Source organism: Mycteria americana, chromosome 5, assembly GCF_035582795.1.
Source record: "Mycteria americana isolate JAX WOST 10 ecotype Jacksonville Zoo and Gardens chromosome 5, USCA_MyAme_1.0, whole genome shotgun sequence".
NCBI classification, from domain to species: domain Eukaryota; kingdom Metazoa; phylum Chordata; class Aves; order Ciconiiformes; family Ciconiidae; genus Mycteria; species Mycteria americana.
In genome coordinates this window covers 32,112,691-32,139,294 of record NC_134369.1, presented here as the reverse complement: position 1 = coordinate 32,139,294, position 26,604 = coordinate 32,112,691, and the positions used below count along the sequence as shown (strand labels likewise).

At 43.5% G+C, this 26,604-nt stretch overlaps 1 protein-coding gene across 4 annotated transcripts in view; it reads right to left on the bottom strand.

Moving 5' to 3' along the window:
• The window catches only part of MAPKBP1 (mitogen-activated protein kinase binding protein 1), a 102,970-nt gene that overhangs the window by 19,032 nt on the left and 57,334 nt on the right, over positions 1 to 26,604 (bottom strand). For all 4 annotated transcript variants that reach the window (XM_075502771.1, XM_075502773.1, XM_075502774.1 and 1 more), the window contains exons 7-21: positions 24,009 to 24,146; positions 23,000 to 23,182; positions 21,684 to 21,844; positions 19,267 to 19,456; positions 18,175 to 18,321; positions 17,091 to 17,275; positions 16,888 to 16,979; positions 16,363 to 16,488; positions 14,530 to 14,600; positions 13,956 to 14,077; positions 12,786 to 12,861; positions 10,409 to 10,520; positions 9,756 to 9,819; positions 6,642 to 6,767; positions 206 to 354 (exon numbers count right to left, since the gene is read on the bottom strand). In XM_075502771.1, the coding sequence (XP_075358886.1) occupies positions 206 to 354; positions 6,642 to 6,767; positions 9,756 to 9,819; positions 10,409 to 10,520; positions 12,786 to 12,861; positions 13,956 to 14,077; positions 14,530 to 14,600; positions 16,363 to 16,488; positions 16,888 to 16,979; positions 17,091 to 17,275; positions 18,175 to 18,321; positions 19,267 to 19,456; positions 21,684 to 21,844; positions 23,000 to 23,182; positions 24,009 to 24,146 (1,942 nt within the window). The remainder of the gene's footprint in view (positions 1 to 205; positions 355 to 6,641; positions 6,768 to 9,755; positions 9,820 to 10,408; positions 10,521 to 12,785; positions 12,862 to 13,955; positions 14,078 to 14,529; positions 14,601 to 16,362; positions 16,489 to 16,887; positions 16,980 to 17,090; positions 17,276 to 18,174; positions 18,322 to 19,266; positions 19,457 to 21,683; positions 21,845 to 22,999; positions 23,183 to 24,008; positions 24,147 to 26,604) is intronic.

Genomic DNA, 26,604 nt, shown 5'->3' with positions numbered 1-26,604 from the left:
TGAGAGAACTCCGAAATGTACCCCTCTTCAGATGCACGAATGGGCAACTCCACATTACCCATTGGTGTTGATCCATCTGTTTCCGTCTTGGTCTTTCTCTTTCTGCCGATATCTTGTTATCCCTAAGCCAGTGTCTCATCTTCTCCCCACTTCACATTCATGCCATTTTTCTCCATCTCTGCCCATGCCCCTCTCCCATTTATACCTGAGTCTCTCTCAGTGGTGCAGTTGGACTGAATATGGAAAGACTGCAGCCCACGTAATTCATCTTCATCATTCCCTTCATCTTCACCATCCTTGTCGCTGTCTGATGAGAGTGCAGGCACAGAGGACAGGGCAGAGATGGACTCATGCCTGGGAGGCAGGAATTGGAAGGAGTATTATGGTCTATCTCAAGAATTGCCCACCATTTCAATCCCTACAGTTCTCCACCTTACCAGGTGGAGAACCAGACAGTTCTCCACCTTATCTCCATCCACACTCAGCAGGCTGCCTCAACTCTCCCAAACAGCCATTGCTCTAGCAAAACCCATCTCTGAGAAACAGGGCAAGTTAAACCCTGCACAAAGGTGTGTAGAGCCTACCACAGCGATTGTCTCATATGTGTGGAAGGATGACAGAAATCAGAACAGAAGTAAACGAGTCTGAGAAAGTCAAGTGGAATGAAACTTGGCCTTCCATTTCAGACCTTGCCAATTCATAAGGTCAAGATGGTAGAGCATATTTGAAAGGCAAATATTTTCCCCACCCTTAAGCATTTCCTCTCTGGAACTGTTTTACACATCAAAAATGTCATACAGATACTCCCTGTTTGACAGCAATTGGGTATATGGCAAATTATCACATAAAAGACAGGTTCACATCAAGGACTGCACCACGCAGAACCTGCTGGCACAGCCCACTCACCACAAGAGTGCTGTGCTGCCTTTTTTAGCCTTCAGGCACAAAGAATAATGTAAAACATATTTTGGGCAGATCTTTAATCAAAGTAGATCAGACAAGTGTTCCCATACAGACCTCAGAGGCACTCCCAACATAGAACTACCCAATACCAAGCAAGGACACTTACCAACACCAAACTCTATCTTCCCTCTTTCTTCTCCTCTTCCCCTTCCTCCCCTCACCCCTTCAGTCAACAGAACCAAATGAACTAACCCACTTTGGACAGTAATTGAACAAATGAAGAATCCCCAACAAACAAATGAGTAGCGCCCACTGCATGGCCTTGAGCTAGAGCATCAAACTCATCGTTAGTGACATTTATAGGATATCACTGGGGGTGTTGAGTGTCAAGAATTATTCATGAAATAAAAATAGCTCATCCACCAAATGCAGCCTGGCCAGGGACCAACTTCTCCTGCAGCTGACAGATAGCAGGCAGTATTGAAACACGGTAAGAAGTAGTTACGGTATTTTAATCTTTTCTCTTCCCATATAGTGGCAGAACATTAATTTCCATTTTATTAGGAGTGGCTGAGCAATAACTATCCAACCCCTTCAGATGAGCTTTGAGGTGTTCTCGCAAAAAGCACGGTGAAACTGATTGTAGTCTGCAGTCCTCCAAGGAAACAGTTTCATGTTGGCTGCCCTCATCTACTTTTGACATTTGAGTTTGTCAGTCTCTTCCTCTTTTCTACTGCCCATCTTGTCACTCTCAGGTTCTTGTGCCTAAGCAGGGGAATCCCAACAATGTTCAAGCACCACAGTACGTTTGAGGTTATGCCATGTTTTGTCCTAGGAGGTATATTACACTTGCATATGGTAGACAATATTAACTTTGTATCAGTAACTTCAATAGTATCCTTCTGCTAGTATTCATCATGGTTGGTTGAGGAGTTTATTGAGGAAGAAGGGTTGGATTATTAGACATTTTAACACCTAACTGGTGGAATACTTCACTATGATGAGGTGATATGGCAAGGCAAGGTTATGCGTTTGCTAAACTCCTGCATGTACTGTCATTGGTGTAAACGGAGAAGGGAGGATTGCTATCAATGTGGTTTATGTTACAAATAGAAAGATAGCCTCTGTCTGTCAGATGGTGACTGACAAAATTAGTAAGGGGGAAAAAAAGTACGTTCCAATATCCTCAAAGGAGCTGAGTAAGAGAATGCAAAACATATTTTGGAAGTTGGATGGGTGTTTTTTCATACCTCATAGAAAGTGCCAAACAAATTACGAAGTCACATGTGTCTGATACAAATATAAGGTTATCATCTTGCATTATCCCAGCAAAAATTCATGCCCCCCTTCCACATCCTCCTTTTTACAACTCAGATGTGCTTTTCAAACTCAGTCCTGTGACTTGAAGGGAGACAACTGAAGGGGGTTTTCAAAAGGATCTTGGGCCCACTGACTTGAAACTGAACCTGTTCGGTTTCTGATACCTGATATTCCTGAAAATGAAACCTAGGTTCACAAGGTCTTGAGTGTTTTAACTGTTGTGCTTGCCCAAGTCAATCCCTCAATTTGGGCTTTGCTACTTTTTCCTTTCTTTCCCTGCCTTCTTCTATGTACTTTGGATTTTCTTCTAAGCCCCTCTGTTGCACACATCACCTCACTCTTCCTCAGTTCTTGTTCATGCTTAGATGGAAATCAGAGTAATGTAGGGTGACCTTTCAAGCACGGGAGCTGCTTCCAAGTAAGCACCACACGAGAGCATTCTGAAAGCGAAGGAATAAGACTTCTGGGTTTTGCTAAATTCCTGCTGACAGCAGGTTTAGCCAAACCCCAACAAAGCATCATTATACCAGAATGAATATCTCAGAGTAGCTATTCCAGAACGGCATGTACAGACACGTCCAATTCTCATGATACATGTGACTCAGAGCAAGGATTTTAATTGTCTTGCTCTTGTCTTCTTCCTTTGCTGAAGAACTATCCCATTCTAGTACCACGTCTGGGTCTTGTTCTGCATGGATGGGCAAAGTCAGTTGCACTTCAGCTCCCAGTTTCTGAAAGGTCTGCCAGTACGGGGTCAATGGCAGGGAAGGACCTTCAGTTAGAAAGTCTCCAGGACACATATATAGACTTAAAAGTGCCACATGTCTTTATGGAGTTCTAGTATTAAGACATCTGATATTAGGTACTCTGTATTCTTTTGCATGTCCTGAATTCAGCCCTTCTTTCTTTTCTTAAAACAGACAAGAACGGCAACTATCCATTTAAAGAAGTATGTTGTCAGCATTCCCACTCTGATCTTGTGTTACTTAAACCCTCAGCTTTAGGGGCCTATTTATGAAACTGTAACATCCTATGAGGTAGGGATCACTAGCAGATTGCCCGCCCCCCCTCCCTCCCCAAATGCCTAAGGGTTTTAAAAGCAAGTTACCCTGCTTTTCCCCACAGAAAGACCAGAATGCTTCTGCCTTCAGAGCTTCCCTGGTGTTACAATTACAGTAGTTCAGCACAGACTCGGGCACCACTTCTGATCTGGCATCAAAAGCCTGCCCCATTCTGAGCCTCGGAAACTGCACAGCTTTCCTGGACTGGACCAAAGCCTCACTGAGAATTTGATAAGAAACTCTTCTTTCCAAATATATCTGAGGACACACAGTACTTCTTCAGCTTACATATATTAGTTTTAGACAATTTAATTTGGATAACATATCTATCTCCTGCTATTTATACTATAGCTTCCATGAAAGTCACAGAAAAGTGACTTTTAAAATTAAAATAAAAAAATATAAATGCTCAGCTAAAACATGACTATAAGCCCTGCAAAAATTCCACAGTAAAATCAGTTTAAAAATTCCCTTCCAAAAATTTGAGACAAGCTTTTCTAAACAATAAATGCATACTTGGATCAAAATCATAACTGTATTAAAAGGCCTTTACATGGTTCCTTCTCTGAAAATATATATGCCTCAAAACCAAAACGTATCAGCAATATCAGCTGAGTTATCAGCTAAGTGATACAAACAATCAGAGCTCCTCATGTTCAGCAGATGAGAGAAAAGCACACATCTGCAATTATCACAATCAGAGGCAGAACTGAAAGGCTCTGAGAGACACTATGGAGAACTGTGGGTAATACAGCTCAGATCAGTTCCAAAATAATCCAATGTCCCATAAAGGTGAGTCAGAGAAATCCTTCAGCGGAGAAACTTTAGTCTCTCTAGAAGTTTTTGGAGGGACAGAACAGGCTGGGACTCTTCAGTTTGGAGAGAAGGCTGGATGGAGAAAGGTTATGATAGAGGTTTACGAAACCATGGGGACTACAGATAGCTGGATGCAGACCTATAGTTCACCAAAGCTAACAATATTCAGAAGCCAGGAGCTTTCAGCGAAACTAGTCAGAGTGTGATTTAATAGAGACAAAAAAAAGTCCTTCTTTCCCCACAGAGCAATGAACTCCTGGAATTTGTCACCATGGGAGGCTGCAGAGGCAGACAATATTACAAAGTTCAAAAAGGATTTATACAAATGCAGTGGACAATGGATCCATGAACAAATACTAAAGGGAACAGGTAGAGATGTGCCTCCTAACATCCCCAATACAACAACTGAGCATGAGGCGAATGGACCACAAAGGTCTATATAGCAAGGCTCACACAGTGTCTCACTAAATAGCATTTTCCATTGCCACTGTCACAGGCAGAATACTGGGCTTCATGGAGCACTGGTTTGACCCAGAAAGGCATTTTTATGCTCCAGATGTTATTCACCTGGGCCAATCCCTGCCCTGCCAGTCACAGCTGGATAGAGACAGCACTGCCCTGAATTGGAAATCTTCATCTCCCCACTGTCTCTGCAGTTCAGTTTCGTTTCTCCAGTATTATTCTGATTATTCATCTGGTCATACATTCATACTATGGAACCAGGAAAATGCATTGCTACCCCCACAACATTCAAGCAATACCATTCTAGAGAAAATATCATAGAACAAATGACATATCACCAGGCAGGGACCTTTCTTACACTACTGTGAGTCCTTTTGAGACAACAGTTTTACACCACAAGGTGCAACCCCAGTCTCCACTGCAACCTACACAAACAGACTTTGGAAACACAACCAGAACAGGTACAGGGCATCTAGAAAAACAATCTTACTCAAGTTCATTAGTTTTTCTTCTCCCACCTCAGTAATGCTGGTCCAATGGGCTCTTCCTCCATATTCAGTCCCAATCCAAAATGCTCTGGAGTTATGTCTTTGTTGATCTCCAGTGACCACAGCGGTCGCTCAAGACTGAAAACAAGCTTTCAAAGCTGACCAAACAAGTAGATTCCAGGCTTGCAAAGAGGTTACCAAACAAGTTTAATAAAGTGCTGGGCTTGGCGTGGCACTAACACCGCCCCTTCAGCAAGCGTCTGTGACGGAAACAAGTATCACCTAATGCGGAAGAGGACTGGGATTATCACTGGCTGAGCCTCGGTAGGGTAAAGCTGCAGCTGCTGGAATAATGGAGAGTCTGCTATAAAAAGCACACTGCTTGACAGCTCCAGAATTTTGGCTAGAAAAAGGCTTCCTGAGTTCTCCCAGCATCATTACCAAAAGCACTTATTAGACAAGACTCATTTCAAGAATAAGCATACCAAGACTTTCCCAAATGAGGCTATGCAGACAGATTTGTTTCAACATTACTTGCTCCCAAAGGAAGTGGGAAGGTCGCAGTGATACTCTAACCACCAGTGTGGTAAGTCTTTGACAATGCTTACCACATGCATTATCCAATGCTTTGACACTTTTATACCCAGAACTCAATTTGTAATCATTTGGAGGAGGAAAATTGTGGGACATAGCATCAAAAATCTGTTTATCCTTTTTTCCCCACTTTGATCCCGTATCAGCTCAGTCAGGACTCTCTCCTGCATTGCTTACAGTCAAATTAGTCTCAGCTACTTACTAACCACAGAGAAACCAAATACATTACGCTAATAATCCATAATCCCCTGTCACTCTTGCTCTGTTTAAAAACAGGGTCTGTGTTTAAGCACCACTTTTTAAAGAAAGGTCACCAGATAAATTTAGATCTATTCAGTTTGTAGGCCGTGGTAGTTTGTTTTTAGATACGTTGTTTACCAAGCAAAAAATAATAATATGATTTAGCTGGCAAGAACTTTTCCCATGGAAATTATTTTTATATTTATTATTTATATTACAATTATTTTTAGGTGACCTTTTTCAAAGCCTCCAGAAAATAGTTAACAAAGAAACAGCACAACTGTAAGGACTCTTTCAGAATTATGTCAACATGGCAAACTCATACAGCTCACAGGTATACTTCAGTACCGACACTGTAGCAAACAGCCTTTAAATTGCATTCAGCCTAGATCCAGACAACTTTATTCATGAAGGAGCAAGGCTTCCCTAGTGGGATGCTGTGTACCAGCCTCAGTATTGCTAGGTAAACTGCTTATTAAAGTTTCTGACCACATCATTAAACTAGATTAAGACACAAGGGGCATTGCATGCACATTGCAATCAGTGAAAGCAACACTAAGTAACTCTGTCTGGAAGATCACAGGCAGGCTTCTACATCCAAAGAAGGGGGCACAAAAACCATGGCAAATCCAACAGAAGAGTTTTGGAAGACACCATCAGTGAAGACAGCAGAAACCTTCCAGTTGAATCCCAGCACCACACTTTTCACATTAAACCCTACGAAGCCAGCCACCTTTCCTCAGTCTATTCTGCTCACCTCATGAGTCCAGCTGTCTTGTGCGGAGGAGACTTTTCTGCCTGCTTCCCTCTCTGCTTCATGTCAGACAGTCGCTGCCGCATGTTGATGGTCATCTCTGAGCTCAGACGCCAGATGAAGATACAGCTGAAAGAGGGAAAGGTGAGGCTGGGGTCAAGTCTCAGTTCAGTTTATTGATATTATCAATACCCACTGCAGAGGCAAATGAGCCCTTCTGTCTGTGGCGGGGAGAGACACACGCAGAAGAAACAGCTTCACAGAAACTCAATCCCATCACAAGCCCCACGACAAAAAGGTAAAACCTGCCTGGCAAACACTGTCTGTGGGCAAGAGCAACTGCAGAGATATTTGCACAGACTCCTCTCTGATCCTATACCTTTATTTGACTATGTGACCAGTTGCTGAAGGAAATGCCGTAACAAGTCCCTCCATGGTCAGCAGGATAAGTGGAGCCTACAGATGTCCTTTGCATCCTCTAACAGCGGCTAAGCTGCAGCCTTGGATTGCAACTACCCCCATGGGCAAGGCCTTCCTAATGCCTGCCATCCCATGGAGTCTCTGTGGTGTAATAAAGGTTAAGCTTATGTGGCAGTACTTTTTGCAGTCAGGGTACTCCTAATATTTTACTTGGACTCCCTCCAGGAATATTCTAAGGAATTTGATTGAATTTGGTCAATGGATTCAAAAGCATTTAAGAGAGGGAAAGAAACAGTGTGATCTCATTGGTCTCATTTTATTCAGAAATCTGGCTAAAAAATAAAAAAAAATAAATTCCTCATGACATTAGAGAATACTGTATCTCATCTTCAGCTACTAGTAAGTAAAATGACCAGCATTTTCTTTGAAATTTAACCTCAGTGCTAACTAATTCTTTTCATCTCGCCCATCTTTCCTGTCTAGCTGGGTATACTTACACTGATGTAGAAACAGAGGTGGTGCTTTTACTATCATTTATAAAATCCTGCACACCCTTTGGAATCCAAAGAGGATTTAATCAAGTTCTTCAAGACCCATCAGTGCCACCATACTCATGGGTACTCCAGTTCACCAAGGAGTTTTCAGTGAGGGGCCTTCCCCTCTTCCTTGCTAGTTTGTAAAAATTCATTTTCTCTGCCATTTTGAACAATGGTCATGAACCTGGTCTCAGGTCTCCTGGACCTGAGGCAAATGCGAAAAGCACCAGGATCCTGAATGCCTGCATCTTCTCCATTTTTGTCCTCTCACGAGAAGACATTTTAAAAGGTTTTATTTCCATGCCACAAAAAAGGAAAACAGAAGCCCCACTTTGCATTCTGTGGTGATTTTAATGAAAACTAAAAATTCCCTTCTTGCCCCCAGTGCCACTCCCTTCGCAACAAAGCTTAGGAGCATCACTCCCAGCTGCTGAAGTCACACACAGACGCTTCCCATCAACAGTGAACATGCTGTCATCCTCCCGCCCCAGCTTTTCAGCCAGGAGAAAGTGGTGAGGCACTGCATCTGGGAACTATGGCAACCCAGGGGCAGCCAGCTGCTTCCCGTCAAGCAGCAGCTCTCTCGAACGTAACAGCAAGCATAATCTGCTGCTGAGAAAATACTGAAAAGCAGGAAACAAAATTCAGAAAGCAGATCTGGCTTGTTCATTTATCCCACCCCCACAGCTATCAAACCTAGAGATAAGCAGCAAACAGCATGAACTCGTAAATACATTAACATTCAACACAAAGCTCTACAGAAGCATGCTCCCACCTACCCCTTTTGCCACCTTTTTTTTTCTTGCTGCTTTTTTTTTCCTTGCACTACTTTTCTCACATGGGTCTCCCAGTCCTTGTGCCTTTCACCATCTCCATTTGTCTTTCTAGGCTCAGTTTTATTCTTTGCACATGCTGCTGTGTATGAACAGACTATTTTCCCTGTTCTCCTTTGAAAAACACGCTTTCTCCTCTCCTTTCCCTCCTCCTGCTGTAGCAAACTTCTTCATGAATCCTCTCCTCACTTCTCATTCACTTCCCCCACACCCTTAGTGAAGAAAATGACCCTTTCACTCATGGAAATGGTCAAACAAGGGAACATTGCACTAAATCCCAAGGATCACTGGGGACTTCAAACCATCCATATTTCTGGAATTTATCAGAAATCCACATCAAAAGGACTCTTTTTTCCTGCAACTTTCCCCCTTATCTATTTACACACATGAAAGGTAAAGAAAGAGGAAAACCAAATTATATACTTTTTACTGAAAGACAGAAATAACAAACTGATGCAATTTAAGGTGATGTATGTTCTGTAACAACTCACCCTCTAAAACTCTTTTTCCGGTTCAATTGTGGTTTATTAATGAAAAAGAGAAAGAAAGAGAGAGAATCTGGGTTGCTCTGGCCTTGAAATATCACTCCAAGAACCATCTTTCTCAAAGGAAAAATTATATTCTGTTCAGCTGATTTAAGCATTTACTGATTGCAGAAGTAGTGGGTCCACTCACCTCTACAATCATCACATTAGGCATGTATTTTCCTTTTCCCCTCAGTCTGGTGATTACTTAAGCTTTTGGTGAACTGATTTAGCTCCCTAAATCAGCAGAAAACTCAGCTGAGGGCGGTGCTGATGTAGTGACCTGAATCAGCTTAATGAGGGGTCAACTGCACCACAGCTGACTTAGGGGAGTGGGGAAGAAGACCATAGGGACAGGAGCAAAGAGTGAGGACAGACTTGTCCCTTTTGCTGCTAGACAGGCTCGTTCACGTGGTGAAACCTCACCAACAGGAGTACTGTAAAACAAAAGTTTTGGCACCACTGGTCCGAATATCACAAGCTGCATTATGCTACAGACCTGAAGGCTGGTAACAAAACAGGCCACATCCCTGTCTCCTTTCCAGCAGGAAATAGCACCTACACTCAGAAAACCACAGGGAAGCACTTCACATGGGCATCTCATTCCATGGAAGGATAATATAAGCTCTGTGAGCTTTGCCAACAGCACCTATTTAGGATTCAGAAAGCTCTGAGGTTTCTTTGGAGTTCATAAAACATGCCTCATTAAAAAAAAAAAAAAAAATCTACCTTCCTTCAGGACACACTTTAAATCCAGTGTAACATGGCATGAGCTGATATCACAAACAAGCAACCCCTGCTTACCTGTCACCAGAAACAGAGATCAGATGTTTGCAGTCATTGCTGAATTTCATCCCAGTTACAATCTCTGTGTGAAATAAAGCACAAGAAAAGAAAACCTTCCCTGAATTGTTCCAATGGACAGAAGAGATCATTAGCCAAATAGCCTATCTGTGTTCAGCAACTCAAATTCTGATTAAAGCCAACACACTTCACAGATCAATATGCCCCAATTACCATAACCATTTAAGAAAGAATCTAGGCTTGACATAGAAAGGGTATCCCACGGCAAAATAAGCACAAAGACTGAAGTCTCTTTTTGCCTATAATAGAATAGCCCCTGCATGGTAGGAGCTGAGGGTATATCATAATGAAACTTAATATACGCTGGAAAAACACAGAGTACCTTATAGGCTATTAGAAAAACTGTGTAAACAAATACATGGCCTGACAGGCAGGTGTGTGTTTGTGTTTTGCAATGCAAAATGAGGTCTGAAAAAAGTTGAAATTGCAATGAAATAAGGTATTACACTTCATCTCACCCTAACCTACTCCAAAATACCCATTGGGTAAACTTTGGTGGGGAGGAACCTTCAGAAAGCTTTGACTAGTATCAGACCCTGCTATATAGTCATCAGCAGAAAAAAAATGCATTTCCAGAAGTTTACATGCCTTACCTGAATGTCCATACATGGTTGCAACACACTCGCCAGAATAGAAATCAAAGATGGAGAGGTTCTTGTCAGAACAACTGGTTGCAATATAAAGACCAGAGGGATCCGTTTGGACCTGGTTTAGGACATAAGAGAATTGCAAAGATCTGGTGAGAAAGTGCCTTCAAACTGCATGAAAATGGTCCAGAATACCCAAGAGAGCCATAGTAGTTAAAAGAATAAAATGCATAGTAGTTAAAAGAATAAAATGCATTAAAGGACTCCATCTGAGTACCAGGCTATCCAGCATCCCAGGACAAATCTCCAACCTGACTGAAGTGTTAAAAATATCTCCAACCTAATCAGAGACTAAAGGCACTTACATTAAACACCTTCATGACTGTGAAGGCACCATCACCAATGGACAGACTTATACCTCTCTCTCCTACCTCCTTTTAACTATTGGGGTCTTAACTTTCTTCTATCTTAAGATCAAAACAAAACAAAACCCACACACAAGTCAAAACATCCCCCCCCAAAAAGAAATAATGAGAGCTGACAGAGTTAAGTGAAATATTAACTCCAATCTTGAGGAGAGAAACCAAAAAAAGAACTCAACACTGCAGGGAAATTGTCTTTGATAATGATGCTGTCAAATCACCAGCATTTGCAACTCCTGGTTTTGGGTTGGTTTTTTGGTTGGGTTTTTTTGCTGTGGGGTTTGTTGTTTTTTGGTTGGGTTTTTTTTTTTGGGGGGGGGGGGGGGGGGGTCCATATACACCCATTTGTTGCTTTATCGTGGATCAAATATAAAACCCCCTCCAATGCCTCACTAGGTCTAAAGCAGCACTACACAGCAAATACAGCTACTGTCACCAAATGTCCTGCTTTGTCCTTTGTAGAAGGAACAAAGGAACTGAGAGTTTAAGGAACTGAGAGTGAAAATGTCTGCTTTTTGAGAGAGACATGGTATTTAAATAATGCTAACTTTTTTGGTTATGTTTATTTTGTTGCTGTAGGTTTTGCTTTGCATGTCACTGTCTGGGTTCTACTTGTTAAACTGCAATGTATATTACAATCTCAGAACAACATGCCAAGAAAGTTTAAATTCCAGAGACAACCATAATCCCTTGGTTACATAATTGTCCTAAAAATGAACAAAGCAATATTAAAAATAATTGAGATTCTCCACTTCAGCTATACATGAAAAAAAACCCCAAAAATAAAGGATATTAAAAACAAAAACTCCAGCTCCCAGCAACATTTCATGGTTTGTGGTCTAACAAGGATATAATCAAGCACCTGAGCTTACCAGAAATAACGTGTAGCATCAATTTTTCATTTTCATTACTCTGGCTTATAAAAAACTTTGTAGGAATTATAATAGGCAAGGAGAAAGAGAAGTTATCTTTCTCTGTAAAACAGAAGAGGTGACACTGAACAAAGCTGTTTGCTTTCCTCTCCATTTTTACCCAGTTATTTACACCCATCAATAATACTGCTGGCCTGTGCAGCTGAACAGAAATATTTGGTTTAAAAAGTAGAAGAATTATCAGTGAAAACAAATACGATGAAGAAGCTTGTTTAGCAACTTAACTTGAGAGATATTTTGGTTGTGTCAATGGGTTTTCCCCCTTTAAAGACAAGAATGGAATTCTTCCTCATCCCGATATGCTGGCATCACTCTTAACACTGAATCTTGAATGCAGCAGGTTTACCAGGGGAAGCTCAGGACAGTGGCAGAAGCAGATACGCTACCCTACCCAAGGCCTGGATGCATTCAGCAGGTGGGAAGCATGAATAGACTCTCTCTAAGCAGTACCAGGCTTATCCAGCACTCCAGGACCTGAAGAATACAGGCTTTTCAGGGCAGATGCTACTTAATTTCATGAACTCATAAAGAGTTTCACTTGTATTTGCCCTCCAGCAACCACAAACTTCTCAAACACTGATCAACAGGCAGCTCCACCTTAAAAATCCTAACAAAAATAGTCAAGAAAGCCAGAATGAGCTCTCTGGACCAGAAAGTAAAGCATTAAAGTAAACAGACTAAATCATCTCCTGAGAGATACTGGTGCAGTTCTACTTGCTTTTACAGCATGGGCCTGTGCCTCACTTCAGAAACAGGGCAGAGGGAGAAGTTATAGATCAACTTGAGCATTCGTTGACTCTTCTCCTGTTTTAGCCTGATGGAATCCAAATACATTACCAGCCCTTAAGGACAGAGGTAGGAGGAAGCAGCAGCAAGATAAGGGACAAAGTATGGAGCAAGGGGGGGAAAAAAAAAAAAAAATTCCTTCCTGTGTTCGTGTTCAGAGTCGTATTTCATTTTCTTAGCCCTGAGCTGCATTCAGAAGAGCTGGAAAAAAGGAAAAGGGAAGAAAGAAAGAAAACAGCTTACTTTGATGAGGGTGCCATCTTCACCTTGGGATCCCTTGTAAAGCTTCTTCTGCTTCCCACTGCTTATGTTGAAAACCCTGAGGGGGACAACATAAGACAAGATTGCTCATTTTGCCCAGGTACTGCTCTGTGGCTCTTGTCAGCAGGATACTTTTCTCTGTCTGCTCCTCATGAGATACAGGCAACAGGGCCAAGCCACAGGAAGTGGAGAAATTATGAACTCTACAAACTATAACCACCAATCATTTAAATGGTTCAAGAAACAACCTCAAAAGTAATGTAGGGGCCGACGATATGATATCATACCGTACGATATGATATCAAACAGGTTATCTGAATTAAAATTGAGGCTTGATTCTCAAGTCAATAATCAAAAACAAGTATAGCATCATGGCACTGAAGGAGAAGTCAAACAGGAGGGAGAAAAACTTGCCATGCCTTATAATGGCTAATGGTTATGTAGCAGGAATGGCTCTTAATAAGCTTCAGTCAGTCCTCCCTGCTATAAAAATATCTGTGGCTCCTTCATACTAAAGGAAAGGCTTAAGAGAGCAAGACCCTTTATTTACATTAGAATACAAAAACAAATTACACTCAGAAGTGGTATTTAGCTATGACCAAAACTCTCGGCATCTCACCCAGATACAACAGGAGGAGACACACAACTACAGAGAGTCTCCTTTGCTTTGAAGGCAGAAGCAGACAAATTGGAGAAATGAATAAAAAGGGAGCAGAGAATGGATTCCACTTGTCCAAAGACAGTCACACCTAGCTCAATTTCAGGTTCCTACAGTCCCAGCTGTTCCACAGGACCTCACAGCTTCTCACTAGACATACCTTTAAAAGCAAAAATTACCACAGCGCAGAAGTTCTTGCCCTACAGCTCAATGATGTACCAAGGAAGGCACACTTGCTCTCCCAAAGGAAAGGCTTTGCTCTACAGAGCAACCCTGTGAGAAACCAAGAGTCCCATGGGCATTTGCATATATCCACAGCTTTTTATCAGCGAGGGGAAAGGCAGAGTTCAGCCTCTCAGAATGTGAGGTGAGGCCTCAGATCTGTCTGAAAATGCTGTGTGAAAGAACCTAGAGGAACAATGATGGAGATGGGGCCGCCTTGGCCAACTCATTTATGACTGAAAAAATATTTTCAAGACAAGAAGTAAACTAACCTGATGTTACGATCTTGGCATCCGATAGCTGCATATTTCCAGCTGGGGTCCACATCCATGTCATACAGAGTGGTCTTCCTAACAATGTGATGTGTTCGGGTAAACTGAACCCCTTCTCCTGTCTAAGCATATGGGTAAAGACTGTGTCAAAATCAAGTAGTTAACCCATTATTAAAAACTTCTAAATACAGATGAGTCCTCTCACACAGCCAGCACAAACCAAGCCTTCCCACTAACCAGGTCTGCTGGGAGCAGCTGGGACTGGAGGCACAATGAACTCCCCTCCAGCCTATACTCTTTCACCACTGCTCACAATAGCCCTGCCAGCAAAAGAAAAGCAGATATCCTAACAGTTCTCTACTTTGCGTCTTGCTGAGAAGAGGTCAGGCTGAGAGCAGCTGCATGCTTCACAGAACTAGTTCTCCGAATGTAATCTCTTGCATTGAGTCAGTGGGAGACACTGAGACTGAAACAGCAACAGGCTCATACAGAAACTCTGATATCACCCTTTAAAGTAGTTTCTTTGTGGAAAGATCATTTAAAAAAAGTGCACAAAAAGCTGTAATAAGGTTACCTTCTGCGCAGTGCGGAAATAGATGCTCTTGTCTGCCCCACAGCTTATCATTCGCACTTTCCCATCATTGGCTGGAACAAAAAAGGCAGGAACAGATCAAAAGATAAACACAAATACAAGGTGGACGAAGTGTTTCAATTTATACCACTGCTTATTTATTCCTGTCCTGATTAGCCAAGGCTGACTTCCACCTAAGCAGCAGGATGCTGCAGCAAAACAGAAGCCCCTTCTCAGGGGCTTCTGTTATGGCATTTGTTAATGCTCAGAGTGCACAAGGCCTTAATACAGAGGCTTTACACAACAGATCAGAGGGTTCTGATCTGTTTTGCTTATTCTTTATGTGCCATTCTGATCATGCTTATTCTCTATGTGCCAAAGCACCCTGTGGCAATATGACGGGTTCACATTCAGTATGAGCTGAAAACGGGCACTAGGCACTTTTCAGTCCTCAAAATCAGTCACGCGTTTCTTGTTGCCCTTTCTTACAGCAGGATCAGGCTTTCCTTCTTCCCTTAACACTCTTTTGTAACCCATCTGCTCCTTCAGCAAAGCAACACCCAATAAAACTCCATGTAATGAAAACGGATCCAATATCACACAAGTCCACTTGAACCGCACCCACTTAGAGCAGGGCTGCACTTAGCTCAGAGACTAGCACAGAGGCCTTCGCTGCCAGAGCCTTGAGCGCAGTTCCCTCATCTCCCAGGAGTTTAGCTGGCTGCATTCAAGGCCAGCTCACTGATAAGACAGACCAGTCAGAGAAACTTTTGCTGGCCTTGGAGCACCTTGAGAAAAAACCTGAAAAAGCCCCACAGGGGCTTTGGGGAGCCTCTGCTATGAAGCTTCAGCAAGGTCCCTGTCCTTCACTTGGGAGCTACTTTCAAGCTGAGGTTCTCATCCTTGAACCCCAACTGAGCTACACTGCAGCAGCACTGCAGCCGCACCTGTGCCTGGCCACATACCCTGCTGATCTGAATCCTGACCCTGACCCATGAACTCAGCTTCCCAATTTGAACTCGAACCTGCCTTGCCGCCATGGGCTCGCCTGGCAAGCACTGAACTGCGGCTGACCCTGCTCACTGTCTCCAGACTGATCCTGATCTTGAATTGCTGACCCGTCTTATCACTGTGGATTTGTCTGATGATCTAGACTACTGGCTGGATCTAGTTACTGTCGCTGGACTTGATCTGTTCCACCTTGTTCAGGTACTGTGGGACTTTTCCATTGCCAGTGAGGCCACTACCTTTGCCTGCCTTCCTGTCACCCTTGGCTACTGGCTCCCCTGGCAGAGGAGCCAACCCTTGTTGTTCCCTGACACCACACTGATGTCTGACCATCAGTACTAACTGAGTGCTAGGGATGCAATGTGCTCCATTACCATGAATGCAAAGTCTTACAATGGTTTGCAATGACAAATTTAATTGTGACCTAGTTAATCCCAAAACATTTTTTTTTTGGGGTTTGGGGATTTTTTGGAGGATGACTGTTCCACTGTTCTCCTCACTAAGAACAGCATGTAGCCATCTGACATCAGTTAAAGGGAGTAAATCATTACAGAAAACAGCTTTCCAAAGAAATGCTGAGGACGTCAATCAGAAGAGGTTTCTTGAGCGGGGAGGAAGGAGAGGAGAAAATAACAAAAGGGAAAAGAAGGCAAGTATCATCAAATATCACCTTCTGTTAGGACTGCAGATACAGAAGATGACAAAAAAAGCAGCTGCAGCTTCAGCCTGGCCTAACCCAGTGCTTAAGCAGTTAAAGTTACTTTACAGCCACAATGGGACAACAGTAGTGCCCAAATCCAGCTTCGGAGGGAGGCCATGATTCTCTACCTGCAAACTTCACAGCAGTGATGGAAGAAGAATGTTCATCCAGGGTCTGCTGCAGGCTGTAGTCCTTTCCAGCATCCAAGACGTGAATCAATCTATCCCGACTGGCTGAGGCTAAGAGCTTTAAGCCTGTCAGAAAGTTAAAAAGAGTGCAAGACCATTACTAAAAAGTCATTTGCTCTTCCAGTCACTATTTTAAAACAGCTTTTCAAATCATCTTAGGGACAAAACATTATACTGTAGCTAACTGCATGGATGGACACAAAGGAACACCCCTGGATTTCACACTATAACAACAGACAGAACAAGTTTCAATCTCAACCTACAATATTCCAAGAAAAAGTATGAGAAAGAAGCCTTTTTCGAAGTCCTGCTCTACTGGCCCAATGCTACAAGCCTGCTCTGAAATCCAGGAGTAGCTCACCACTGAAATTTCTAACATACCATGACTGGACATTCTGACTTGCTCAACACTACATTCATATGCAAACTAGGAATGCAAAAGGGAAGAAACTCAACTGCATTTACCTGTGTCAGGTTTGGAGTACTCCAGACATAGGATCTCAGAGTCATGGGCTTCCACCTTCAGCATTTCCCTCAGAGACTGCAACTCATATATCCTAAGACACAACACGGCTGATTTCAGTATATTTAATAAAATTAGCAAGACCTGGTTTTGATTCTCATGCTTGCCCAGCCCGCAATCTGCACAAGAAGCTCTATGGGATTACCTGAGAGTGCCTATCCTGTCCCCGGAGGCCAGGTGCTCCCCACTGGGACTCACACAGACAGTGCGTATCCCCACCTTTGTATCCATCACTTGTGCATCAGCTTTGTCTGCAGTTCCTGCTGAGTTGTAATCAGTGTCCAGAAGTACCTGAGTGTTGTCATCTACATAGATGATTTTCATCAAGTCCTGGGGATACAATACACCCGGAAATATTAACTAGTTACACAATATTAAAGTGAAGCACCTGCATTAGAAACTGGGCTCCTGGCCAACATATACACTTCATTGGCGGTAATGCTGTAATTGGTGGGATCTTTTAGCTAGGAGCAAGCACTCAGCCCCTTCATATTGTAGGATGAAAGTTTCACAGCTGTCTCTTACAATCACCCTTTGCAAAAGATTCTCCTTCAAGCTAGAAACTAACAGCATCTCCCACATAACAGACAAGCTCTGGGATTAGTGATTACAATGGAGTAGGGAACACAGCTTCTACGGATCATCCAAGAGACTTCTAGGGATCATCCAAGTCAGCCCATGCCTTTTGAGAAATGACAGAAAAAGCAGGGCTGCTGTGCCCATGGATCTTCCAACACAACTGAGAACAGAAGAAAATGCCCATAAGTAATCACTGTTCTGTATGAGTATCCTCCCTCTTATATAGAAGAAGTGAGCGTAAACTGTTTCTCATTCAATTCTCCCAAACCTCTGCTTCATTTAATGCACCTTTTCCAAACAAATCTTAAAGTGGTTACACATTACAGAGATGGAGAAAAAGAGAAACAGCTCTCCTGAAGCACATTGAGCCAAAATGAGCCATTTTGGAAGAGACTAAGCTTGGAAAATCCTCGAGTGGTTTATGGAAAAAGCAATAGTCCCCAGAGCCATTTCAGACAAACTGTCTTTCCACCTGATACTCCCTTCATGTTTCTTCAGGTCCATACATTTTACCAGACTTGTGCTCTCTTTACAGAGAAGCTTGTGTTGACTTAGAGATCCAAAGAAGTTTGGGTCTTAACTTGGAAATACCTGTGCATGAGGAAGAGCAACCCCAAGGGCAAGGAGGTGATCAAAACCTGGGATCTTACATTGCTGAGGATGTTGCGGTGCAGGGCTGTGCCATGAATGTTGGAGCTCTCGGTGTTCCACAGACGAATGGTGTTGTCAGAAGAGCAGGTGATGAAGGAACCAGGGGGGAGGCATGACTGATTGTTGTCCTTCACCTCCGGATACATCTACAGGCAGGTAAAATCAACCCCTGAATGAGATTGCCGGGCACTTGGCATGCTAGACACTGGTAGCAAGTTTCAAAACAAAATGAGATAAAAGGGCTGTCCTCTCTGTTTTGTAAAGGTGAGAGACAGCCAGTTCTCCTAATGAAAACCTGTTTGCAGACCAGAGCTTCATATTCACTTCAAACAAATGCTCACTGAGCTTCCTTGAACGTGGAACATCTCCTTAAGAAGCGTGCAACAAGCCAGCATCCTTTGTTTCTAATAGTTCAAAGAGGGCACCTCAAAGTCCACACAACGACGACCATGCAACAACAACCTTGCACTGTTGTTTGCAACTTTCAACTACTACTGTCAATTTACAATAAAGAAGGAAAGGGTGAGATGCAATTAATAAGTAATAACAAAAGAGTCCTCAACCTCTTCCCACTTTCTTTCCACTTCCCCCTTTCCTGACCACTGTTGGACATATTTCAACATATTAACAATTACATTGTTTCCTATACCTCCTTTCCTTCCCTCTGTCCCTCTGAGGGAAAGCCAACTAGACAGGCTAGATGACGACAGCCACTTGAGAGGCTAATTCTGGATGTCCTGGTAAATAGGTTAAGAAGGATGAGAGTTGAGATCCTATTACTTGTTTCATTCCTTTGACTTCGGAGCACTTGCTCACCACAGACCTCAAACAATTTTTTTTTTTTGAGGGCAGCAGTAAAGTCTTGTGCATTTTGTGAAAGGAGCCCCTGCATTCAGCTTTGTCTAGTTCTGCTCCTTCTCCCACCTCTCACCTTTTAATGGCGAGATTTAGCAACCACACTAACCACAGGAGGAAATGTGAGTCAATTCTTTCTCTCTGCAGTAAGCGTTTGCATTCAAATTTGGCAGCTCTTCAGATGTCTTCCTCAGTTGCAACTCACAATCCAACATTTGTGTCTGCAGACAACGTACCTCAATGTTCCACACGCAGGAAGAGTGGTACAAGGCAGAGTACACCTTGCCCACTTTCTTCGGGTCTTTGACATCCCACACATACAGGCTGTGGTCATTGTATACACAGGAAAGCCATTGGTTGGTGGGGTCAAAAGTCAAGGCAATCGTGTCTGGATACTTCACATCAGCCATACCAGAGAAAAGACGACTGCACAAAGAGAGAACAACAGCCTGGTTAACTTGCGCTCTCTTGGAGTCAGAGCAAGGAGGCGAAGCATGAGAGCTCAGATTCTCCACAGGGCGCTGGCGAGGTAAACAATACATTGTGGCATACATAGGTAGAGAGAGTAGCTGGCTGGGAAGACCTGTCTCTTGAACCACCAGAGTCCCAAAAGAAACCTGAAAGTCCCATGGCAAACGTTGTTCTCCTTGCCATCCAACCCAGAGTCCCACCACAGACGGGTGACTGACTTTCCCTGAAGAAGGACCAAACAGGACATCTGATCATCACTGGAGATCATTATCATTTACCCCTGCATAACCAGGTCATAAAATCCAAGTCAAATAACCTCAAAACAAAGGGGAGGGAGGATCATCTTTGGTGGGTACTATATTTTGTTTACTGATTGCAGGAACTGCTCTTGTGTGTGACCAAGCAGAAGAGTACTGTACTCAAAAGACAGGAGCACACCAGCACAGGGGACAAAGGAATGATTCATTTCAGCAGCCGTTTGTCTTATGTGTTTCCCTTCCAACCCCACCCCACACACAGGCCAGCTTGGTGCTGCTTGCAGCAGCTCATGAGATGGGCAACTGCAGATGGGTACAGTCCTTTCTAGATAGGCAAGCTCTCTGATGCAAACTTAAAAACAGAGGAATTTGCAGAACAAGGAAACATCCCTTTCCCCAGGTTAGACCAAGATCACGCCATGTGAACGCTGCATCTCCTCTACAGGAGTCCTCTGTTAAATCCTGCTGCCATGCACGTAAAGAAGGAGCTGCTCTCTTGACCTGAGCTGAACACAGCCATCCAGCAATGCTGCTAATGGTAAGGTAATTATAGCCAGTAAGGTAATTATAGCCAGAGTGCCAGGGTGTTGAGAGCAGGTAATTTAAAAGGACTGATGGAGACACAGGGATGAGGGCCAAAGTGCATGTAGCACACCAGACAATTGGAGCACTGCTTCTGCAAGTGCAAAGCTTTGAGGGCTAGAAGAGCGCAGCCCAGATCCTATCAAAAAATCAAGTCATTGATACAGTTGTGGGCAGTTCATTGCGGGCAACTGGCATCCCACAGAGAGGCTCTGGCATGCATGGGAATATAAGGAGTCCTGTGTTTTCAAGCTTCTTTGGAAGTAATAAAAAAAAAAAAGTTAAGATTGTAATCAGCACTACAAATGCATGTCTAAGAATCACATGAATATTTCTGCTCGACTTATGCATGAGAGCAGCAGAGAGTATTTTTAAAGGGTCCATGCATACCATTGCTTGACTTTATCACTACCAGAAAGCGGTAACATTTTAAACTGAGAGAGTTCCTTTTCCAGCTCCCTTACTGGAATATCATTAGCTCCCACCGATCTTCTGGAGGAGAACTATACAGTGCACTGTTTGAACCTTTACCACAAGTTCCCAAGAAAAAAGTATATATCTACAGACTTGGGAACTCCAGATATCCAGTCAAATGATGGCTGGTAGATTCATACACCTTTGGATTTCTTTCCCCACTAGTGACAGAAGTGAAAGAGGGCAACAGAAGAAGATTGGGAAAGCCTCCAACCAGGATTGGCAAACAGCAACACATGAAGGGTTTTCTCTAGCATAAGCCTCTGCAAGCTGGCAGACAGAACTGTACAGAAATCACATTACCCATCTCAGAAGGTGAGAAAGAGAGAGCCAATGCAGAAGATACTGAACCAAGGTAGGAAAACAAGACAACAGAATGCACAAAATTGAGGGAGAAGAAAGCCTACAGACAATAGCAGGAGATTTGGGTCTATAAAAGATTCCAAGGGAGCCTTTGAAAAAGTGCCCCATGACAGCCTGGACATCTCTTCACAACATCATTGTATTCTTATGGAGGAGTGTCTTCAGCCCTTACCAGTGATAAGCAAAGGATGTGCCATGGTACAGGAACAACTGAAGTGTGCCGCAGCACCCTGTGCCCTCTGCCTACTTGCTCATAGCAACCAATGTCAAAAGGCCACCAGACCAGAGCAATCCCAGGGAGATGAGGAGCAAGATATGCTGTGTAGTCCAGCAAGCAGCTTTGGGCTGTAGCCCAGCCACACAAGGCAAGGCTGCAACTCAGGGAGATCTGCAACAGGCTGCCAATTTAAATCCATAAAAAGAGCACACTCCAGGTGGCAAAGGTCTGGGGAACAGTTCTAACCCCCACAAGCCTCCCTTGCTCCCTTCCACCCTCTCCACGGTACCTGGCCTCAGTCACACTTGCGATGTCTGTTCCCAGGAAGTGCGGCTTCGGCAGTGTGGTGACAAAGTGAAGGTTCAGAGGGTTAAAAATCCGCACAGTGCCATCAGCGCAGCCACAGAAGATGTAGTCATGATTCACAGAGATGCAGTTTGCCACAGTGGTCTGAGGAGGATACAGCACACAAGAAGGCGAATAAGCAATGCACTCTCACTTCAAAGGTCACCAGACACACGACAGGGAGAATAGCAAATTGACAGACAAAGGAGTCATGGTCAGAAGAGCTGAAGTGAAGTGAAGTCGAGCCATGGGAGTAAGGAAAAGCCTAAAAATCCAATTTTCCTTTCTGAGGAGCTTCCCAGTCAAGGTCCATTGCAGATTCCAAGTGGTTAAGGAAAAAGCCCAGTTCCTCTGCCACCCACTGTGGTGGGAGGTCAGCAGAGCTACACAGTTGCTCCAGCTGAGTCTTACTCTGAACATTGGTTTTTGTTCCTCTGTGACATTCAGCACCACTGGCAGACAAGCAGCACCTCACCCTGTACTAGCACGCCAATACATTACCTGTCACAAGGCGATAAGAAAAGGAAAAAAATGGATTTTCTTCCCCTTCCCACTGGGATCTGTACAAATGGCAGAAAATGGTACAAAATGGAGTGTGGTGATAAGGGGATGAGTTTAATGCAAAACTTTTTTCCAACTTACTGTGAAGCTGTCTGTATTCTGAGCGAGAGTGAAAAGCAGATTTTAGAGAGGAAAGGAAAGAAAAGAAGAGGCATTTCACTTGAGTGAAAGCGTGGAAAGATTTTTCCCTTGATTTTAATACACTGGATCCTTTCAGGTAGGCGTCTTACATTCAATTGAAAGGAAAATAAGCACCATCAAATTCTTAACTATGGGCCAACCTGGTGGTTTAGAATAACCAAACCAACTAGCACCTTGGAAACCTGCATTTGAGATGCACAAGCCAAGTAAGACACAGCAGAGTGGGTAGAAATCAGAATCCTTCTTGTCCAGGCCAAGCCAGGAGAGACAACACAGGTGTTGCCAAAGCTATATCAGGACACTGCTTTGCGAGAAGGGCAGTAGCTGTAACGCTGAGGCTTGAGAATGAGCGAGCCTCAATGATTAATAAAATCCCTTTGCCAAGAAGCAATGCTATTTTTGCTTGGCCTTCCAGAGTAAATCGCAAAGTGGCACAGGCCCAATGACTTTCGCTGCTGGTGTGGTCAGCTTGCACTCCCAGAGTGCTCTTAGTATTTGTTGTTCCTGCTCTGCTTCACCAGGCACAAATATTGCAGGACAGGAGGACGTAAAACTCACCCTCAGCTCCACCCATTTGTCTAGCAGCCTTTTTTCATTGAATTCACAGAGCAGGCCTGAGGATGTGATACAGAAGGTGCTGTCAGCTTTTTTGCCCCTTCCACATGCCACATCTGCAAAGAAGTTGTTCCTCAGTTCTCCAAGCAAACCTGAGCGACCTAGCAAGGGGACTGTGGCATTGACCTACCAATAAAAAACAGTTTGTTAGAAACAGAGCGAGGCACTCCAGGCAGACAGACATTTTTTAGAACATCAACCCTTGAGTGCTGAAGCGCCTCACAGAAAGAGAGCTGCAAACAGCCTACAAGGAGACGTAGTGGCACGTTTTACTTGCTGCAGACCCATTGGTTGCATACTGTATTGAGACCATCAGTATTAGCACGTCAGTGGAACAGAACACCACTAGTGCCACCAAAACTGCGCATCCAAACATATGACCCAGAGATGGCAGATCAACCATCGGAAGAACAACCCCTCCATGGCCAATCTGTGATTTATACCAAATGCCAAAGCAGGGTTCAAGCATGAAGTAGGAACATGTTCATGAGCACACAGAAGAATTATCATACGTGGATTCTGTCCCCCAGAGAAGAATCAAACAGCTAAAAGTTTAAACACTTTAGTTGATGCTTCAAAATAACACTCACAACCTTTTGAGATGCTCGTACCAACATCAAACAGCTCTCCCCACCTCTGTGCTCCAAGTTGTTCAATGACTGCAGCTCTTTTCTAGTTTTTTTGTCCTTTGGTATATGTGACTACTAAAGAACAAGCATGCTGCTATACAACTCCAGGAGCCATGCCCCTACCTCAGCGCAGGATAAGACAAGCTTTTGGTGCTACCAGCCCATGGGGAGACTGAGACTTCAGAGCCAGGGGTGGAGGGCTATCCTTGAATCCCAGCAAAATCAGAGAGTTCCCACTTCCCACAGCTCACTGGGGCAAAATCCACCCTGCCGTAAGATGGAAATGCCTCTTCATAGCTTGGCCTTGATGCACCTTCTCTCACCTTGGAGGTTTTGCTGTCATCCAGGTACCAGAACTTGATGTGTCGATTTCCAGCAGTGACAAAGTAACTGCAGTCCTCTGAGAATGACACGGCTGTCACTTTACTTGAAACTTTGTTGGCTGCCACTACAATGTTTTTCTGGAAACATAATTGTTTAGATAGCTTAATTTCTTTGCTCAGAACCAAAGGAAACTTATTTCAGTCACAGGCACATATCCAGTACAAATGCTGCAGCAGGGAAAAGACTAGGCCCAAACTATTCCCCATTCATCCCTGAATACAATCTCCCCAGCATTAGCTAGGAGCATTGATTTGGCAGATAGTACAACTCACGTTTACATTAAATTCCATTTCCACATTGATTGGGATCTAGAACAAATCAGCAGGTCCTAGTGCCTGCAGGAAGTTTCTGTCTGAGCCATGACAAACATGTTGGTTTCACAATCACCTGGAGCTCAGAGCAAACCCATTTCCCCTTCTAAACAGCAAAACCATACGTAGGCCAGCACAAAGAGAAGCTCCCCCAGCCTCCAGGCAGCAACAAGAGCAAGGCATTCAAGACGGGGACCAGGTATTTTCCGCAGGGAAAACAGTACTGGTTCCTCCATAAATTCTCTCTTCTCTTTAAAGACACGACGCTTTATCGAAAGACCCAAAACACAAGATGACCATGCCTGTATTGGAAGGGACAAAGCAAAATCTGCTACACCTCAAACATGCACCTCAAAATGTCAAAGAGTTTGGGAAAGGAGGAAGAACATGGCAGGGACAGAAAACAGGAACGGACACTGCCCAAGCAGAACAGTCAGATGGCAGGTGCTCCCTGTCCACGATACCAGCGCTCAGTTTTCCTCCCCCTGCCTTTCCCCAGGGATTGGTAGAAGTGAGAATAAAAAAGTTTTCCCCTCTGCCTGTGGTGGGTTTCCAACCATGCAGCACATGGTTGACAACAGTACACCACTTTCTATTCTCACTCTGCTTCCTTTACCCTTCCTTTTAGGGACTTGGTTGCTCCCAGTCTTCCCAACGCAATGCCCTCAGCACACAAACCACATCACTCCAAGGGCCCCATCAGACTATGTGCTGACAGAAGTGAAGAAACTGGCAACAGAAGAGTCTAGGCTGCTGCACCATCACCACGGAGGACCCCCCAACCTAGACTGGGGGAAAAGCAAGGGGGATTGCCATTAACATAACTTCTTTCAAGACAGCTCAGCCACCTAGGGCCCTTGCAGACCTCAACATCTGGATCATTGCTGTGGCCTTTCTTTAGGGAAGCAAGGGGACTCTACAGACAACAGGGGTTTTCTTTTCTATCACAGCCAAATGACTGACCAAGTCTCCCAGTCAGGAAAAAGAGGAAACCAAAGCAGTAGCACAGTGGATAGAAGATGGCCTGTGGTTAAAAGTGCAAGAAAATGCTTCAGGAGATCTGTTTTCACATCTTGGTCTCTTACTCTTCTTTGATTTCAGTCAGGTAAAGTCTCTCTAGTTTTGGTACCCAGCTTGCAAAATAGAGGCTAGCTGGACCTCTTGAGAGTCACAGTCCGGAGCGTATGCTTAGAGCCTGTGTTCTTCAGCACACAGAGAGAGTGAGATAATCCTTACCTCACAGGTTCTCATGCACATAATTATAAATAGGATCACAGTGAACAGAAAAACCTCCATAAGCAAGGGAAAACAAAGCTACGTGTACTCAGACCCACACATGCCATGCATTATCACCATCTCCAAGTCACTACTTTCATTTGTATAACTAGAAAGAACCAAAAGGCTGAGCACTCGAATTTCAACACTAACAAACACACTTAGGTTTTATCACTACAGAGTTCAGCTATACAAAAAAATAGCAAGGTCAAATTTTAGCTCATGCAGGAGAGAACTAACAGACAGAGCTTAAATTACAACACAGGAAATGTGGTGAAGAGAGTAACATACTAAATGAGCACAGACTTACAAGCTGCATGAGATTTAACAGATACATTGAAGTTTTTTTTAAATCACATCTCTTTTAGAGAGGGTTACAGCACCTGAAGAGGTAGCAGTAGCTGAGTAAGTGCTTAGCATTTATTAATACAGAAGACTCCAAGCCTAGTGACAGTAAGTGTTTCTTTTTTTATATACAAACAGCACGCATTTAAATGTTGTCTAGAGGATAAGACATGGGTTTTGTTTCCACAGAGTGCTGCCCCAATCCAGTGGCAGACAGAGTGACCTCCATCAGCTTTCACCCACTGTGCTTTCTCTGTGTTCCCTTTCTCAGTCATCAAGGATGGGATTAGAGTGTCACAAACCCTGACACAACAAAAACAAAACAAGCCAAGAGCATCCACTACACCACAAAAGAAATCCCTGGCTGATGAGAGTTTCCTTCCTCAACCTCATAAATTAGTTTTTAATAAGCCTTTAAAAAAGCACAAGACTTTGACAAGGTTTCGAAGTCCAGGCTTTTCTGACTGGACAGCAAGATGTCACACGTCTCCAAGTATAGAGAATATCCCTTCACTGAAGTGACTTAGACCTTCCCTAAGGGATCATAGCTCTCTCTCATGTCCAAACTTGTCCGTGTCTATGAATGTCAAAAACAAACAACAGA